At 43.9% G+C, this 18,658-nt stretch overlaps 1 protein-coding gene across 1 annotated transcript in view; it reads left to right on the top strand.

The window, feature by feature from the left end:
- Window positions 1-18,658, top strand: part of lrpprc (leucine-rich pentatricopeptide repeat containing) — a 48,325-nt gene that overhangs the window by 28,184 nt on the left and 1,483 nt on the right. Inside the window, exons 25-37 of the mRNA XM_053875990.1 lie at window positions 748-854; window positions 5,499-5,567; window positions 5,664-5,754; window positions 6,000-6,142; window positions 7,431-7,554; window positions 8,501-8,627; window positions 11,142-11,230; window positions 11,304-11,508; window positions 14,133-14,263; window positions 14,331-14,446; window positions 17,779-17,853; window positions 17,921-18,005; window positions 18,367-18,509. Coding sequence (XP_053731965.1) covers window positions 748-854; window positions 5,499-5,567; window positions 5,664-5,754; window positions 6,000-6,142; window positions 7,431-7,554; window positions 8,501-8,627; window positions 11,142-11,230; window positions 11,304-11,508; window positions 14,133-14,263; window positions 14,331-14,446; window positions 17,779-17,853; window positions 17,921-18,005; window positions 18,367-18,509 — 1,505 coding nt within the window. The remainder of the gene's footprint in view (window positions 1-747; window positions 855-5,498; window positions 5,568-5,663; window positions 5,755-5,999; window positions 6,143-7,430; window positions 7,555-8,500; window positions 8,628-11,141; window positions 11,231-11,303; window positions 11,509-14,132; window positions 14,264-14,330; window positions 14,447-17,778; window positions 17,854-17,920; window positions 18,006-18,366; window positions 18,510-18,658) is intronic.

Consider the following 18,658-nt stretch of genomic DNA (forward strand, 5'->3'; position numbering starts at 1 on the left):
CATAGCAAAATGTTGGTTTTTCTCCCAGGTATGAAAAGCCATTTATTAAAATCATTTATTTTCTATTAATGTTTTTAATCATCAAATGTCATCTTACCTAGTCTGTCATGCACCTCAATTCAGTTCGAAAAACTGCTCACTTTATTGTAGACTACTCTGCTGATATTTAACATGCAGCACACAGACAACGAGAGTAGGCAAGTGTCTCAGAGAGGTTCAGGACAGGGTCGTGCTGACTATCATCGTCTGATCATGTTTGCCATGCTCCCCAAGCAATATTGACAGCAGTGCGATGAAAAGGTCAACTTCAATGTGGCAGAAGGGCAAGTGGCTCTGAAGCACGTAAAGGTTGAAACCATGCAGTCGAGCACCTCTCCATCTACTGTCTCCTCCTCGCCGTCTCCCCCGCCATTATCTCCCCTGTACTCACCTTCTTATCTTATCCGCTAAAGGTCAGAGACCCCTCGAGTCACTGCATCGTCTGAAACAGAATTATTATGAAGTGCATTCTGAAACAACACATTTTTTTCTCCTCCCACTTCAACGTTAAGAGGGAGCAAAATGACGTCAGCTGTATTGTATTAGTTCAGGCTACCACATTTGTCCAAACAAAAAGTTCTTTGGTATGCAGAGTTTTAACAAACAAATGTTTTTGCACGTGAATTCACTCTTGTATTTTCAACCAAGTATAGACCGCATCCTGTTGTGCTCTTCTTTAAGTCACTTGGTGTGTCTTGTTTTCTGCAGCCATGGACTTCATGAGTCAACAGCGTGGAGAGATGAACATGCTGTACGATCTGCTCTTTGCTTTCCTGCAAACTGGACGCTACAAAGAGGCTCGAAAAATCATTGAGGTAAAATCACACTCATGAGAGTCATGACATCAATGAACACTGCATTGTAGTCATTTTAACTTTTGCATTCTGGTCATGTATATCACAGCTCAGAGTTTGTCCCGTGTTTAACTATTGATAGTTTCCCTTCTATCTGTCTCCATCCATAAATATGTGTCTCGTGTTTCTGGCCTGTTATGCATATATTTTTTAGCTTCATGAAGTTCAGATTTCTTAGCCTCCTGAACACAAACCGAGACGGAGATTGGAGTATATCCTGATTGAAAGGGAGAATTTTTGTTTTTTACTTTGAAATTTGTGGCGACTCTGAACAAGATTGGCCTCTAACGCTAATGTGCTCCAAATTTTGGATGCCACTGTGACCTCTGAGTGTTTGGAAGTTTTTACCTTGACTTTAAATCAATGTTCTGACTCCTAATAATGATTATTAAAAAAAGTGAAAATGTGGATCTGCAAGGCATTTTCAACCTGCTGCTGTAGTCTAGTTGAGGACGTTTGAATGCTATGTAGAAAATCTTCATTTTTTTAAATGACTGCATTTGTTCATTCAATGTTGGAAAGAAGAAGCAATTGACATTGGCAAATTGGTCGCCTGGCATCGCACTTGTTTTGACGTCTTTATCAGATGTTTTTCTTCTCTTTAACTCTGACATGTTTTTCACCTCCTGATCTAACATAGAGCATAATTTTCTGAATATGTATACCTTTCTCTTGTATAAATCCTCCTGTAAGCCTTGTAGATTATTGTGTCAAGGAAGCATAGGAAACACTGGCTGGATAAGAAGAGATTTTCCAAGTGGATGAAATGTCCAGTTTGGGCCTGCATAACAAGCAGAGGAGATTGATAAAAAAAAAACTGATAAGGGGATGATCTTGACATCAGCAGCAAGGAAACAAAGCCATTATATTCCCCGATCCCAATGAGAACACAGCAGAGAGGAGAAATACCTCTAACTCTGGTCCCATCGCTCGTGTCCTGGTGCGCTTGGAAAAAGGGATTTGTCCCTCACGAGGATTTCTGAACCCTCTTAAATTTTATTGACGTGTTGTTATTGCGGCTCTCATTCCCCCCAAGAACGATTGTGTGGTTATCCGACTTATGAGAGAGAGTCGACTGCATGCCGGCAGACACCAGCAATGCCTCGCTGACCACCAAATTCGCAGTTAGCTGAGGATGATAGTCGTTGGCAAGGTTGTGCCATCTGTTCCCATAAAGCAAACCTGCCTTTTCATTAACAAACCTGTTGACAGCTGTGTTAATGTTTCTAGATTGTTTCATTTCTTGAACTGTTTTTTGTTGTGTTGCTGACTAGCATTCATTGTACAGTACTACACTAAGTATTTGGATCAACTCTCCTGCATGTTGCTCTGTCACATACTTGCTTCGATTGGGATGAAGTGATGAAAGTAAAATGCCAAAACATCCCTCAGTCATCTATGAACACTCTCAGAATAACAAGTGCAACTACCTTTTTTTTCTGCCCAGCAAGTGTCAAGTGGCAGTCCAGAGAGTGGTGTGTCTCTTTAGGCTGTGTTTGGTATAATTGGCAGCTGATTAATCACAGCTAATTAAATGTAATGATAGAGAAAGGTGGCCAATTTTGTGCTAAATTGTCATGGCTAGGTAGAGGATTGTCAGGTGGCCAGGCTTATTACTGAGGCTTGAATCCGTATGCGTGTTCTGGTCAAGGTTAGGGAGTACTGCTAGAGCGTGCTGGGCCATTATGTGTTTTTGCTCAAGCCAGAGGGGTCCAGCTATGATGGTGTGTGCGTCCGTCCGTGCGTGCGTGAGAGAGAGAGGGGCGGGCGGGCTGAGTGGTCAGGTGATTAATGGAATTATAGAACATTAGCAACGGAGCTGGAGGGACTGTTAAGTGGAGATGATGGAGGGTCAACTCTCTTATTACTTTTCTCTTTGTGTATACAAGAATAAATACATTTGACGCACGTACAGTCTTGTGAAAATGCTTTTTATGTAAAGGATAAACTGGAAGTCAGAAGCCATCATCACACTATGATACTGTACTTATTTCAGCTGTACACAGAAGGTGTCATTCACTCAAAACCAGGCTTTTAGCGCAGGGGCTAGGAGACACATATCGATACGTGCTGGCTGACTTTTCATTTTTCAGCGGTTCACCGATAGTTTGTAACTGCCAAAAAAGCCCAAAAAACATTAGAATGTTCCACAGATTTGAGAAGCATGTGTCGCGACTTGTGAGACTTGTGCAGGATTTGAGCCGAAAACAAATGGCAATGGCAAAGCAGTGGTTCCGCAAAGGCATGATTATCTGTGAATTTTGGTCTAATTCAGCAAAAGAAACACCCTATCCATGGAAACTACTATGATGGTGCTACGATTAGGGCACTCTAAAGGCACTAATAATCGAAATCTTGGCCGTCCTGCTGAAAAAAATAGGCCTACTCAAAACTATCATGTGACCAACATGATAGCGGGAGTGACCACAAGGATCCTCTGTCCTCCTCAGACTAGCTATAAACACCTGGACCTTGCTGTTTTCAAATGACAGAAAAATGGGATACTTCTTCCGTGCTATAATTAAACCCACAAACATTGTCTCATTCTAGTATATGCCCTGTATCAGGTGACTTTTCAACATTTGTCTCTGGCATTTACTTGATAAAAGCACAGTGTTTAAATATGTTTTGGTGAATTTTTCAATGAATAAAAAGGTTTAAGTTGAGGTTTAAGCAAAGTTTTTCTTTTTAGTGCTGACATTTGTTTTTCCGTTAAGGGAGTGTCTTGAAAACTAAGAAAGTGATATGAATACCAATGAATTGAGAGTCCAAGTGAAGCACTAGTACGTTTTATCCAAGTTGAGAATTGGTTGGAAAAGCGTGTGCTTTGTGTAACAAGTGTTATCTCTGTTTTTGTTTTTCCCTTTGTTCGAGCTTTTTGCTGTGATTAAACAGTCTTCCACAAAGTCATGAATATGTTATGTTTCTTTTCTGTATTCGGCTGCCTGCTCAGATTAGGGAGATTTGTCGTGACCGATTCTGAATCCCAAACACAGAGGTGGTGCGTGTTTGAGAGATGTGCTGCTCGGAACCACTAAGACTTTCCCAAGTAAACGGAATTGAGGGGAAAAGATGGAGCTCTTGGACTGGGCCATACTCTCTAAGAAGATTAGACAGAAGAGAGAGTGAATGCAACACATTTTAATTTGTCCCTTTGGCCGTGCGGGTAAAAACATAATACCTTTGCCTGGGATGGTGAGAGGGAGATGGAGGGGGTGAAGTGGGGGAGATTTGGAAGAAGAGGCAGGGATTGACAGAATTGAGGATTGGCAGTGGAAACGATGACGGCGGCAAGGGACAGATGAATCTCCTCTTTTCTTGACTTTGCTCTCCCTCTCACGGTATGATGGACTCCCATCAAAGAGGCCAGCGGGGATTGAGCACTGTTGATCCTCTCGTTCAGATTAACTGCCTGGCAGATCACGATGTCTCTTTTTTTTTTCCCTTCTTCTGTCAGATTACCACGAAGAGGGAGAGATTTCTCAATCCTAGTCTTATTCAGATTGTATCAAAGCCCCAAGAGACAGATGAAATCCTGATCGCTGTTATGCCATGATAATAATCATCTACCCCACATATCAGGCTAAATCTCCGCTACAAGAGCCTGCAGATCAATCTATGTCAGCCTGTTTGACTGGCCACCCGGCAGTGTGTCTGGAACAGCACGACAATAAACCCGGAAGATGGATGATTTACAGCTGTCAGGTTTTGCAGATGCTATATTTATATACTTATTCTATTGTTTTTAAGATGTCATTTTCAACATGCCCTGCTTGTCACATAAACAAACCCGGATTAGAAAACTGACGATAGAAGGACACAAACAAAGCCATCCCTGATCTGCACAACAGTATTGGTGGAAGAACAAGATGGTGCATGACACTTTTCCTCTTCTAGCCTAGCACGATTTTACAATCATTTTTTCTGCTTTAAGTGCATGATAATCAGTTGGCCATACATTCTTGAAAATGACCGCTAAAAAATGGACGCTTTTGAAAGTACTCCTGTGGAACAGTCTTCTGTTGTGTAGTTGTGTTATGACTGACCATCATTATCGTGCTACCTCAGAATGCTATTTTACAGAACAGATATTTCACTTTTCCTTGCAATGAACGCCAGCTTTTGAAGTTCCTTCCTGGAACCTTAACCTCTATACTAAACAATGGCCTTTCAACAAAACCTATTCATCTTAGATATTTGATGTTTGTTCTGGTCTAGACAACAACACTGTCACACAAAGTCTTTGTCAAACACTCCTTATAAAGATTCTGTCCTTCTGTATTTTGGTGCATTTTTTCTGTATTGTGAGAAAGTTGGCAGATTATCGCTCCTACAAAAGCAGAGGAGGGCAGTTAGGTGTTCTTATGGGCCACGTGACAGAGCGAGACTGCTGTGAGGGACCAACAAGCAGAAGGGACAGAGAAAATAAAGCCTTAATAGGATGGGACAAATGGAATTCATTTAATCTTCACGCTATGCTTTATGACTTGAACCTTGATGTGTGAGAGAGGCAAAATGTTGGTAATACCATATGAAAATTGTCAGGTCGGTAGATCTATGAACTTCATATTTTTTTCCCTCAATAAATTGTTTTGTTTGCTCTAGACCCCAGGACTCAGGGCAAGGCCTGGTCGCTTGCATTGGTTTGCAGAGAAGTGCATCACCAATAACCAGGTAACGTCAACACAAACATACAATCAAACGCTGTCATCCAAATGGGAAACGACTGCATTCCAGGGTCTTCTTCATTGTTCTGCTTGTGTGAATCAGATGGAGGCCTTGGAGCAGATGGTGGACATGACAGCCAAGCTGTTCGAGTGCGACCGAGATGAGATGTACAGTTACGTCCTTCGCCTCTGCAGTAAGTATGTTTGTTTAGCCTCCTTTCTGCAGGGTTTGTTTATCTGTTCAGATGGGTGGATCTCAATAGCTATGATGGCAGCAGTGAAGAACGTATGGTGGTTGTCATGTTGAAGAGGATCATGAAGACGGTGTCACTTGTAATTGCTGTGCTGATTGATCAAATTGGTTTTCAAATCAAGGCTGACTGTGAACAGCATCTGGCAAAAACTGATGTTTCAGAACCATGCTCTGTTTTCCTTTCAGAGGTCACAAACAATTGGCAGAAAGCAGAGGCCGTGTGGACAAAGATGCAGGAGGAGAACGTGATTCCCAGAGATAGAACTCTACAACTATTGGCCAACATTTTGAAAAGAAACAACCAGGAGGTGCCCTTCGAAGTGCCAGAGGTAAAATCCCAGCCTTACGGAAGCTCAATAGGCTCCTCAGCAATTCAGAAGAATAACAGCCAGAAGGTTACTGCAGTGCAGAGGCCTTGATTTGCACACTCGATATGCTGAGATCATGCAGTGTAAAGGTACCTGAGGTCAAAATGAGTCTCAAGTGTGAGACATAACAATTTCTTCTGTCTTTTTATTCGCTTTCTTGATGAAACCTTGTTCATTTTAAAATGATAAAATAATGGAGAGACAAAGCAGCCTGTTACTGTCTCCAGTATCATGTGCCATTGGATTTTGCTTTATACACTCATGTAAACTTAAATTATTTTAAATATTTAGACCAATTTTTTTCTTATTTTTTCAAGTTTATTGCATAGAAAATAAAATGGGGAAAATTAAGTCTAATATAATATCCTTATAAAACACTGAAACAAAATAAACACAAAAGTGGGTTAAATAAGAGACCTTCAATTTGGTACCCCAAGAACTGAAATCAAAGGAGATAATGAAAACGTCATCCACCCCATTGTGGCGTGGCATTTCTAGCGGGCTTGTGGTTCGATTAAATTGGACTTGATCTGATTGTGGAACAACCCCAAACCCCTGAAACTCATCAGCATCTCCCCATGCTGCTCTGCTTCAAGCACATGTTCATAAAAAGGATTGGGGCTCTGATCTGAACTGTGGTCAGTCTGAGCCTCGTGCTGGTTCCCACCAGATCTGTTCTCTAATGCCAGACCAATTTGTCCAGCAGCTAAATGCCACCATATGTTTTCTTGCAAGCATGCTGCGCAAAATTAATTTGGGCAGATTATGAATATTAAAAATGTTTGAGAGGGGCACATAGTTTAGCTTTGAAAAATAAATATTGTGTTGCTTTGTTGATCCGTCCCAGCGCGCTGCGCTGACTTGAATTTTGGAGCAGCTCCTGAGCGTGATGAGAGGGAAAGTGATTGCTGTTGCCTGCAGCGATGAACTTGCTGACCCCTGGGGGTTCTGCAGTTGACACCCCCTTTCCTACACACACACACACATTCTCAAATGCATTCATTTTTTTTGCCCCTGGGGTTCCAGGCCTAATTTGCCCCCAGCCAATACAGCTTAACCCCCTCCCCTCTTCCCTTCTCGGGTGAACAGGCTTTAGAGAGGACCCTGATCTGCTGGCCCAGCATCGCCAGACTGTCACACGGTCACACTTGCACTTGGTGGAATATGTTCAGACTTTCAGAACCTTCTGAGGAAAGCCTTTTTAATGAAACATTCGACTGAGTATCCTTCTGTTTCTGCTGTTTTACAGACATGGTATGAGTCCTCACCCAAACTGCAGAAGGTCACTAAAGTAGCAGAGCCAGTGGTGACTGAGACTCCTTCACAAATCCAGGCCAAAATCCAGTCCTTATGCAAGAAGAGGAGTGTTAATGGTGAGTCAATAGACAGTTTTTGTGGCCATGAGATAGATCAATGTTTTTCAGCCAGTCTGTCCTGAGCCATCATCAGGTGTGAAGTAGGATCCAATTTCACCTAATAGGCATTGAAACGTTCTAAAACATGCGAGTTCTGCAAACAGGCCGCCATCATAGTCAAGTAGTGAAAATATTTCACCAAATAGAAAGTATTTTTAAATATTTCGACACACAAATGTGCACTTTCCAAGCTTCTCCTGATGGTGTGGCGTGGGTTTATTTTTGTTCAATGAAAACTAGTGTCAGTGAGTCTTTGTGAGCTCTCTTTTTAGCTGTTTTATTGACAAGTTAGTCCTCAATCCACGTGGTTGTTCATGTAATAAGCAATACATGTGTAACCATTATGAAAACAGAAATTCATGAGGAGCTCAGCAGGGTTCTATTTCAGCATCTCTGATTTATTGAGGGTCGGACTGCCTCTTATCTCACTTCAGATTATAATTTAATTAAGAGGTGATCAGAGATTGGATTCCATGAAGTGTGTGCATGTGAACCCTCTTGCCTAGTTGAAATGCCATCAACATGAACATGTCTGTAGGTTTCATATTTGCATTATGGGGGCCCGGGACTTTAACACAATAATTCTTTCCAGGGAAGCAGTCAGCAGTTCCATGTGCAACACTTGACACTGTGTGATGTCATGACAAAAACATTCATGATGGAGGAGACCAAATGAGATTGTGCGGATGGAGGGAAAATTAAAGTTTAAAAATCTTCAATCGTGAATGTGAAAAGTGTGGCAGAGAGACAGTAAAAGTCATCACCCAAATGAAAGATCATATTTATGGCCATATTATACCACAATATACTGTATGCTGTGCTATTCTGTTAACACTAATAGGATGTATTGTTGAGTGCAGATCATGATGGCTGACCTTTCTGCTGTTCAATATTTTTTCTACAGAGGCATACGATCTGTTGATTGAGGCTGATAAAAAGGAGGTTTCATTTTCACCCAGCACTTATGACAAAGTGACCCGAGCCCTTCTGTCCGAGGGGTCAATCAAGGCTGCCATGGTCACCAAGGAAATGTGAGTTTACTGCTTTTTTTTAGTACCACATAAACAATGGAGGGTGTTTTTTTTTTTCATATAAAGCCTGCCGAGGGGTGAAAAACTCACTGTAGTCAGTGGTGTGTGCTTAACTTCTCTCCGACGTCTGGGTCACCTCAGGCCACAGCTCCTCCTCCTCCTCAGCACACGGCAGGATTACAAATCGATTGTGTGTTAACACACTCACACACTGGATTGAATGCTGTTTTTTGAAATGCTTTTTTCTGTCCTTAAGCCTCACATTACACATCAAGATTAATTTTGGTTTTCTGGGAAATGGGTGACTTTTCGACAAACATCAATCCTCTTCCAATTTGTAATGTATCATGTGTTGTTGTGCTCCCGAGATATATCAGGACTTGAGCCTGCAGACAAATGGAGGTATTAGAGATCTGAGATTACTGCTGCACTGATCATCTGTCTTTCTTTTTTTATTATAGTCGCCCATCTCTTTTATCTGTTTTTCTTGTTGCTCTCTGAAATGCAAAAATTGGTTGTTGTATTGTGTATGTATACAGAAGATCACGAGCGATCGTTTGCTTTTTTAAGAATAGTGTTGTAAACAAAGCGCATTCTTTCGATCTTCACAGTGTGCTACGTATTCAGTACACATCGGATGTACACATAAAGTTGTTTTTGTCTTTTCACATTACTAGTTGAGATAATGTGAGAATAATCTTTAAATCAACTTGTCAACCTCTGATTTAGTAAAATAGCTAAAATCAGACACCAGAATTTACGCTGCATGTAAATGCTCATAAAAAAATCTCTTTTTAAAGATGAAATGTCAAACTGATCAAACATATTAAAATGAATTGACATCGAAACAAGTGGAACTGTGCCACAATGTCAAATAATCTTGGTGGAAACCTCTATTTCATTTGCATTATTAGAACAAACTGTGTGGAGAAGGTAGTGTTCGACTGGGGAGAATCAGTATCTAATAAAATAAATACATTTCTGCGACCAATGAAGTTTGTCCACATGCACTAGTCATGGACGGTTTTCAAGTCTTTCATTTTGTTGAAGAAGACCATGTCATATGTTATTTAGTGTCCATTTCATTATTGACCGGAAACAAAAAAAACTTTGTTCCTAGGGGCTATTTTTCAGCAGTCATAACTAGAACATCCATGATGGAGGAGTCTGCATGAGATGGATGGAAAATTTAAATAAAAAGAAAAAAAAACGAGTCGACAAATTCAACTGAAATTTTAAATAATCAAATATAAAAAAAATGCAATTAATCATGATTCTTTATAAAGCTCTGTTCTATTGATTTTGTCCAATTATATAAGTGTGTCTGTATGTGTATATGTCTTGTTTGTGTGTGAGCAAGAAGAGAGTCAACTCTCCTTACATATTCTTTGTCATTCGGCAAGTTTTGTTTCAGCGCGCGCCACCAGCGATGGCCTCATCTGGGCACTGCCTGGATAAGAGCCGCGCTAATCTGCACTTTAACTGAGGAGGGAGATGAGCAGAGAGGAGAGCTGGGCAGGGAAGATGGAAATAAGGAGATAAGAAAAGCTAAATGGGAAAAGGAGTGATGGAGTCGAGGATGGCTCGATTTAATCACCGGCGGGGTTAATGAAGACGCTGTAAGCATTAATTCTTTGTGGGTGCGGTCTTTATTATTTGGGTAATCTGTCCAGAATTGAGCAGTGTGGTTCTTATAGTGAGATTAAGGGATTGAGAGCTGATGTGAGAGGATGGAGTGGTTGGCAGCCGCTCAACACCGTCAGCAGAAGATGTGTTTATACCTGGGAAAAGGTGTGTGAGCGACAGCCTCCAGAGATTTTCTTCCCCCCGATAAGAATAATTCTGACTGCCCTTCTCCACGGTGGACGAGGAGCTCGCTCCAATCTCTGCTGTGACCCGCCCAGACCAGCGGGCGGGCTGGCGGGTGCTGCTTGGCCTGGTGTCGCCACGGCGATAAGATACTTGTCCGCTGATGCTCAACTTAGTGCGCGGATTAATCTGCTGGCTGGGCTCTAATAATAAATTAATAAAAAAGAGGGGAGTTGAGTCTGATTGAGGTTTTGGTGACAAGTGAAAAAAGAGCCTGCAGGAGAGAATGAATATGAGGAGGAGGCGGCGGGGTGGACCAAATTATACATACACTTTGTGCACAAGACAGTGGGCAGCATGAGACATGAAAAGGGGGATCGACTGCGATGAGCATATAATTTATCAGAAGAATCCTGTATTTGGTTAAGCCTTACCAGACATGCACGATTAATCTTCACTTTTTTTTAAATGTCTGTCACAGGTGCTTCACTCTGCTACAGCTGATTTATGGTTCTTATCTCAGTTCATTTCAGTCGATTAAAATTCAGTAGTAGAATTTCAGGTATATAGATAAGATTAGTTTTCATTGGCTTGTATTCTTTGCCAGTGATTTAGATTGATTTTGGGGGAAGAGAACGAGAAGCCTTTTCAAAATGTGATTTATTTTGGTAATGATTTATTGATGCTGAAATCTCTTGCCTTCAGTGCTGAATCTCGTATACCAGGCTACAAACTGAGTGACATCGCCAGCAGCTTGCTGGTCATCTCCTACTGTCGGAAGGGCCAGGTGAACGGTAGGAACTCCCCTTTAGCTCCGAAACCCACTTGCCTTTGGCCACGCCACTCAACCGCTCCCTCTTTTTTCAGAGGCTCTTGATGCTCTGAAGTCGATGCTGCAGGACAACAACGTTCCCTCACCTCTGTCCGTCACCAGACTGGTCCAGGCGCTCTCGAATCAGGGGGACGTCGCCGGGATCGAGGAAGTCAAGTCCTTGATGGAGGGTCTTAATACGCCACTGAATGTGACGAGTATGCTGTTCATAAACAACAAGGCCCTGGCACACATAAAAAAGTAAGTTGGTTTTTCCATTTCCAGAGCGCTTCTGCAGACCAATGCAGTCTTGTTGTCATTCAGTCAGTGCAACATGTGTCACTGAAGGAGCATGATAATCACTACTTGGCTAGGTGTGTACTTTGGCGTTGCATTGTATCACTGGTGACACTAGCTGGTTCGTGTTGTTGTTTTTCGAACCACCAATGTCTCATGTGGTCAATATCAGGAGAGATCTGAGGATGCACTTGAGTACATTTGGTGTCCTAAAGAAATACTGCAGCCAAAATCACACAGCTTTGTCAACACCCAGGCTTCAAGGCAAATCAGTATGTATATGGATTTAATGCCTTTTTTGCATACAAAAAGCTGGGTCAAAAAAGCTTCATTGAATGCTCTTCAAAATCCGGGTAAGAAATGGATCTTTCTATGCTTCACACAATGTGACTTACTGCACTTATAATGTTGTCGAGGCACATGGAGGCTAATAAAGGTCCAGCTGCAGGTTATGACATGCTCGGGGTGACATGCACTCGGTGAAGAAGCAAGCTGCCGAGTGCAAACAGGAAGCCTGAGAGTAATAAGATTATTCATGGATTCCTTTTAATGTCATGAAAACAGCCATCCTCCAGAGCGGCTGCGTTAATGCTCCAACAACAAGGAACAAAATATAGAACCTATTCTGCATCAAACTTTCATCACGCCACTTGCTGCATTAGCGCTGTCCCCGTACCCCACCGGTTCCGACTCGGAAGGACAGCGGATAGTGAAAAATAGCTAGACGGTCTCACGCCCGATTTGCCATCACGGCGCGGGCCTGTCGGTTTGAACCTTGACCTCTGGGAGATGCGTACTGAGCAGCTCTGACACGTGCTTCGCCGCTGCGCCTGAGTCAAGCTGACTGTTTAAGAGCTCGGGTGGACAAGCGAGCAGGCCCAGAGAGCGCGGCGCCACATTTAGCGAGGCCCCCCTCTGAATTATTCAGACGGTCCCAGTCGCAACAATCAGGGTGGATATGTTCCCCACCTATGGACATGCACACACACTCACACACACACACAGAGTTAAATATTCATTGAGACTAGAGACGCTGGGGAGAGAGCCCAAGTGTGGCCAGCAGAGTTGCCTTGGTTTGTTGAGGTTTACCAAGCTTTTGTCTGCAGGCTTTTGTTTGTTCTTGTCAACCTCAGCACAAGGAACTTGTTTGTGTGTCATTGTCACGCACGCACGCACGCACACACACGCTTATACATGTCTTTGGTAAACATGTTTAAGGAGATGTTAAGGATTTGGAACTGACTTCACTTTTCTTGAAAGCTTCCACAACAAATCGCTCCACAAGGAAAAGTCTAATGAGAATTTAGTTATTTAAACTACACTTTAGCAAGTCACTTTCATCTTCCACACCAAGCACCTTAGCGTTCTAAACCACATGGTTTCACTGTTGCAACTGTTCACACTCGTCTTCAAAGTGAGTTGAAGGGTCCCAGACTGTGAGTGTTATTCAGTCACGATCAGGTTTTTCTGGAGCGAAATCTCTGGAGGGTGGGTAGTAATGTGGTCGAAGTTGAAACGGCTACATGCCGATATAAACTACATCAGTGATCTCGCCGCTCTGGTTTGTCATGGAATTGAGTGTAATAGTTAGAATAACTGATCTGAAAAAGCATTCCGACTCTCAAAGAGCCAGATGGATAAAGAAATTGAGCAGATATGACAAGGTTGCAGGTTTGATGACTCATCACCCTTGGAGGACCAGAGACCTCCTCGTCCTTCTTCTTTTCCTCTTTTCCTTTCCGCTTCTCCCTTCAGGGGTGGCCACAGTGGATCATCCTCCTCCATCTCACCCTGTCCTCTGCTTCCTCTTCTCTCAAACCTACAAACCTCATGTCCTCCTTCACCACCTCCATAAATCTCCTCTTTGACCTTCTGCTCCACCTTCTGCCTTGCAGTTCCAACTATCCATCCTAGTCACTCCCAAGAGAGAACCTCAGCATCTTCATCTCTGCTACCTCCAGCTCTGCCTCCTGTCTTTTCCTCAGTGCCACTGTTTCCAAACCATACAACATTGCTGACCTGACCACTGTTTTGTACACTTTCCCTTTCATCCTTGCCGGCACCCTTTTGTCACACATCATACCTGACACCTGACAACTGACACCTGACTTGGAGGACCAGAGACCAGTTGAGACCAATACTAAGTCCAACGTAAAAGAAGTCAGGAACTGAAATGCTTATATTGGAACCAAGTGTTGGTCTCACCGACTCGGTCTCAGGTCAGGTGGTCTCGACTGCAGCACGAGTGCTCAGGCTCTGAAGTTGGTGGCTTTGTTTTTCTTTAGCCATGGCTGATTTAAAAACATGTTTTTATTGCCTCACACATTCCTAAAACATTTAAGGAATGCAAAAAAAAAGTTTCCTCTCAGCATCATCTCAAAGCAGTATTTTCCCCATATATTTTGGCTCATGAATGTAATCGAGTTTGTCAAGATGGTGGCTGATAAGGTGCCTAACTGGTTAATTATTTTAGGTGAACCCAAATATTTTGACAGGACAAGGAAGCTGGTTAGATTTTCAGTTTCTACAGTTTCTTCTCAGTGTCTACTTCTACTGCAGCCCCTTGACTCACCATTTCTCCTCGTCAGTGGCGATTTGGACCTCGCACTCGAAATGCTTGATGAACTTTACACCTCCAGCCAAGATTCTAAGGGAAACAGCATGGCCTACGTCTTCCGAAAGGTCATGGAGGACAACAACGACAAAGCCCTGGACAAGTGTATGACAGCATGACCAACTGTAATTTTTTTTCCTCCGTCCGTAAAACTCTGTGTGCTTTCGCTCAGTGAGCGCGATGGCGGAGCGACTGGCCAAGCACTTCGCCTCCTACAGACCTGCTCTGGACCTGTTCTTCGGCCTGCTGGAAGCGAGAAAGTACGAGGACGCCAAGTTCATGTTGGCGGTGAGTACGAGTCGTGCAGCACATTTGTGAATCTGTCTGTTATGTTGTGTCTCCTCAAAATAAGGCATTGTGGTTATGAGGCGATTCCAGATTGCTAGACTTTATTCGCCGTGGTCAGTTGCACTGCTGCACCATCACTTACGAACCAAAGTGGCTCTTTAGACCAGTGTTTCTCAATCTTTTTTAAGCCACGTCACATTTTCATTTCATTGAACAAAATCCTGAGGTTCACCACCAAAGGAACCTCAGCCAAAGCACAATTGTGCCTGTAACCAAATTGTCCTGCAGCCAAATGTATTTGTTTAAAATGTCTCCAGAAAGGGGTGGGCAGAGTGCTTATTTATTTATTATAAATAACTGATTCAATTTTGTCACAATGGATTTCTTCTAATTTGGGGAAATACCAGACAAATCTTTTAATGTTCTTTGCCTCAGTTTCATGGCCACAGTGATTCTTTAGCTCTTCACGTTTTGGAGTACATTTATTTGTTTCAGCATTTAGTTTTAGCCCACTTTTAAAAACGTTGATAGTCTACCAGAGTCAAAGTCATGAAGTGAGACGTCACGTTAGCCATTCGCTCTGTTAGCGTTGCGGTGCGGACAGTCTTTGGCGTCGCGGGTCCAACAAGAAACACTCAACAACGTCATTCTGTCATGAAGGGGGTCAAGTTAGGGGCACGTCAATATTTACAAACAACTCTGAGTTGCATATTTGACCGGCTTCTTCACTGTGTGTGTGGAAAGGTGAGCATGAAGTGAAAGACGAGTCGCATCAGCACAGATCAATAGAAAGAATGTGACCAAATCCTCGTCGTCTCCTCACGTTGGCAGGTTGTCATCATGTTCTAATTGTTCAGGATTTCATGTCACCATGTCGTCCACCTCTGTCTCCGGACAAATTGAGTGAAGCTGGATCATTTCTAGTGCCACACCTGACAGTCTCACCAGTTGAAAAACACTGCATTCATCTTTTTGCCGGAGGTTTGAAAGCTTTGCTGAACCGTCATGTTGCTTATTAATATCCAAATATGCTAAACATTGCCATTTATATTTTAAATACATTTACATTTATTAAAAATCCTGATGTATTTTTAAACATGCAGTATTCAAAATACCTTTATTTTTAATTCCAATTACATTTTAATTCAGCATAGTGCCTCAGTGTCCCACTGTGCAGCCCATTTTGGGTGAAATTATTTTAAAAACAGGCTGGAAAAAGCCCCCATGGCTGGTGGGAAATGAAGTCCATCACAAGTCCCCCAAGTCTCCATCGGACCTGGGTTCGTGCCGGAGACACTTCCTCACCGCAGTTTTTCACTTATTTATTTTGAGTGGCATTTACGTCCCGGCGAGTCGGAGATCTGGGCTGGGCTCTGACTTATTTAATGCGGGTCGCACATTACAGCTCGATGGCTTCACTCTGTGGCTGGGGAGACCAATATGCAGCGGCTGGATGGGTGAGAGATGTTGGTGGTCTGATGGTCTCTTTGGTAGTTCTGAACTTTCTTTCAGGCGCTAGAAACATACTTTTAAATCTGTTGTTCAGCTGCTTTCGCATCGTCTCAGTGAGGCTTTCGTTGCCCTTTCTTTGTCAGCTGGACTTTGTGATGGAGGAGCGTCAGAAGATGTGTCTCTGGGTTGGTCAGGTTTGGTCGTGCTTGGCCAATGGTTTATCTTGCTTCCACACTTTCACACCATTTACGACTGAGAGAAACCGAATATTGCACACTGGAGTGAAAAGTCTTCTTCACCCCGTCTGCACTTAAAACAAACAAAAAAAATCATCTCCATTATTGTTAAATGTGGAGTGTATTAATGAGTGGTGAATGATTCTGCCGGCCTGGTGAGGTGAGATGAAGTCCTCCTCCCCGTGTCTTGATAGACAGCTGCAGGAAGCAGGTCAGAATGAAGTATGAAGGGCCACATGTCATGACGTGGTCCCTGCCGACATCCTGAGTGATTATCCTGCTCAATCATTCAGCAGCGGCGTCTTTCATGAACACTTGCATTACTGTCTGACTTTCCCCTTCATTGCTATTTAAACAGGGAAACTGTGGGAAACACGAAGATTCCGCGCCAAAACATTCTCCTGGGGTCTGCTTTTTCAGATTGAAACTTCAGATCAGCACACAAATTTCTATATTCAACGTTAAATACAGTTTTTAAAAGGATGGTTTTTACCAGTTCACTGATCTCCGTTGGGCAGGACCTGCCTGTTGAAGTCAAGTGGACTGAGAGCTGAACATCATGTTGCAATTCAGGAGCCAATGAGAAAGGAAGTCGATGAGATCCATTAGTCTGGAGGCTCTAAAGGCCTTTGGTGAAGCTCCAGCGAGCCACAGTGAGAGTCATGTCACGGGCGACTGGCAAGAGCTCACAAAGGTCTCTCCTGCCTCAGTGAGGGACCTGACTCAACCATGAAAAAGGGACAAGGCCTTCAGCGTTTGATGACGAAGCAAGGAGAACATTGAGGCTCAATACTTTTGGGGGAATCCTTATTTTATCTGGTATGAAAGCAGCACTGTGTTTCAGCAGTGAAGAGCAGCAGTGAAACGTGGTCGTCAGGACCTGGAAGGAGAACCCAAAGGAGACTCTCGAGATATTCTCGAGATTTCTAATGTGCACTTGCCTCGCCTGACAGGGCTTGAGGGCCGATCTCGTGGCCTTGAGTTCAACATGTGAGTGACACTGTTGTAGGTCTTAGCAGCAACTGTGAAGTACATTTATCCAGACTTGAACAAGAGGCGTCAGCTCTGCAGCACGACCTGGGTCTGCCCCGGGGCCTCCTCCCACCTGTTTAAGACCTTCGCAAGTCTTAACAATGACATGACATGAGTGTCAGCTCACTGAGCTTCTCATTCTGAAGGAGGCTCCTCTCTCTTTTTTTTTTGTTTTTTCGGACCAAGTTTGCGTTGGTGTTCAGCCTAATGAAGAGCTTGTTTTCCCGACCCAAAAGTTCCTCGGTGCCTCCGCCTGGTTCTACCGGGCCGCCCACTCATTCTCGTCCTGAGTGAAGCCAGAACGCTGAAAAGCTTTTAAGTCTTGAGGACTGGTCGTCCTCTGCTGGGAGAAGCACCACGTCGGCCGTTGGAGAACGGCGGAGCTTTCAGACTCCAGTCTGTGCGAGGGAAGGCGGCTCCTGACGGGCCTCACCTCTGGGACGGCTGGCTGCTGAGGGAAGTGGCACGGCAGTGCTGAACATGCAGGCGTCCCTCTAAAAGCCTGCAGGCCTTTAAATTGTGCAGAAGGTGGAGATGGGTTGGTCCGTAATGGGCTCAACGCTGAGCTGATTACTGACTGGTCTGTGTGTGTGTGTGTGTGGTCCTCTGCAGCGGGTGAACGGCATCGCGGAGCAGAAGGACGTCCTGCTCTCCTACATGATCCGACTGGCTCAGAGCCCCGGGCAGGTGAGCTGTGGCCACCGTTAGCACGTGAAGCCAGGGCCTCTCCACCAACCAGCTCTCTGACTCTCAGGTGGAGAAAATCCAAACCCTGCAGAGCTGGATCCCAGACTTCGCTGAGAAGGAGGTGGTTTACACTTACCTGATGAAGTGCCACGGTAACACTCACTCACACACACACACACACACACACACACGCTCACACACACGCTCCTTCCTTCCCTGCCTCCCTCCCTCCCTCCCTCCCTCCCTCCCGCCTCGCTGGACCTGATGCATTGTTAATACGTCTGCTCACATCACTCGTGCGCTGCCTTTGAAGAACACATGTCAGCTAATGAGTTTTCTGTCTGTGTAGCCTAGCGTGCTAATTCTGACACGCTCCTTCACTTTCCTTTCTCACCGCCTCTTTCCCTTCCTCTGCTCCTCTCGTCCACCTCTCCGCCTCCCTCACTTCTTGCTTGCTTTTGCTGGTGTGGTGATGAAGTGCGTGTCCTTAAACCAGCCATGTCTCCCCCGCAGTGCTGGACAAGGACTTGTCTGCTGCCAAGTCGCTGTATGAGCAGATGAAGCAGGAGAACCTGCAGGTGGACGAGCTGTCGCTCAAGCGTCTGGCCTCTTTGTACCGGGCTGCCGGGGAGACTCCCCCTTTCACCGAGCCTCCGGTGAGTCCTCCTGCTTCCTCTGCCTGGGAAGCAAGAATCGAATGTGAAAGAGGGTTTCGATGATTCACCTATACGCACTTACTATACACACACACACACACACACACACACACACACACACACACACACACACACACACACACACACAC

This window comes from Synchiropus splendidus, chromosome 9, assembly GCF_027744825.2.
Source record: "Synchiropus splendidus isolate RoL2022-P1 chromosome 9, RoL_Sspl_1.0, whole genome shotgun sequence".
NCBI classification, from domain to species: Eukaryota; Metazoa; Chordata; class Actinopteri; order Syngnathiformes; family Callionymidae; genus Synchiropus; species Synchiropus splendidus.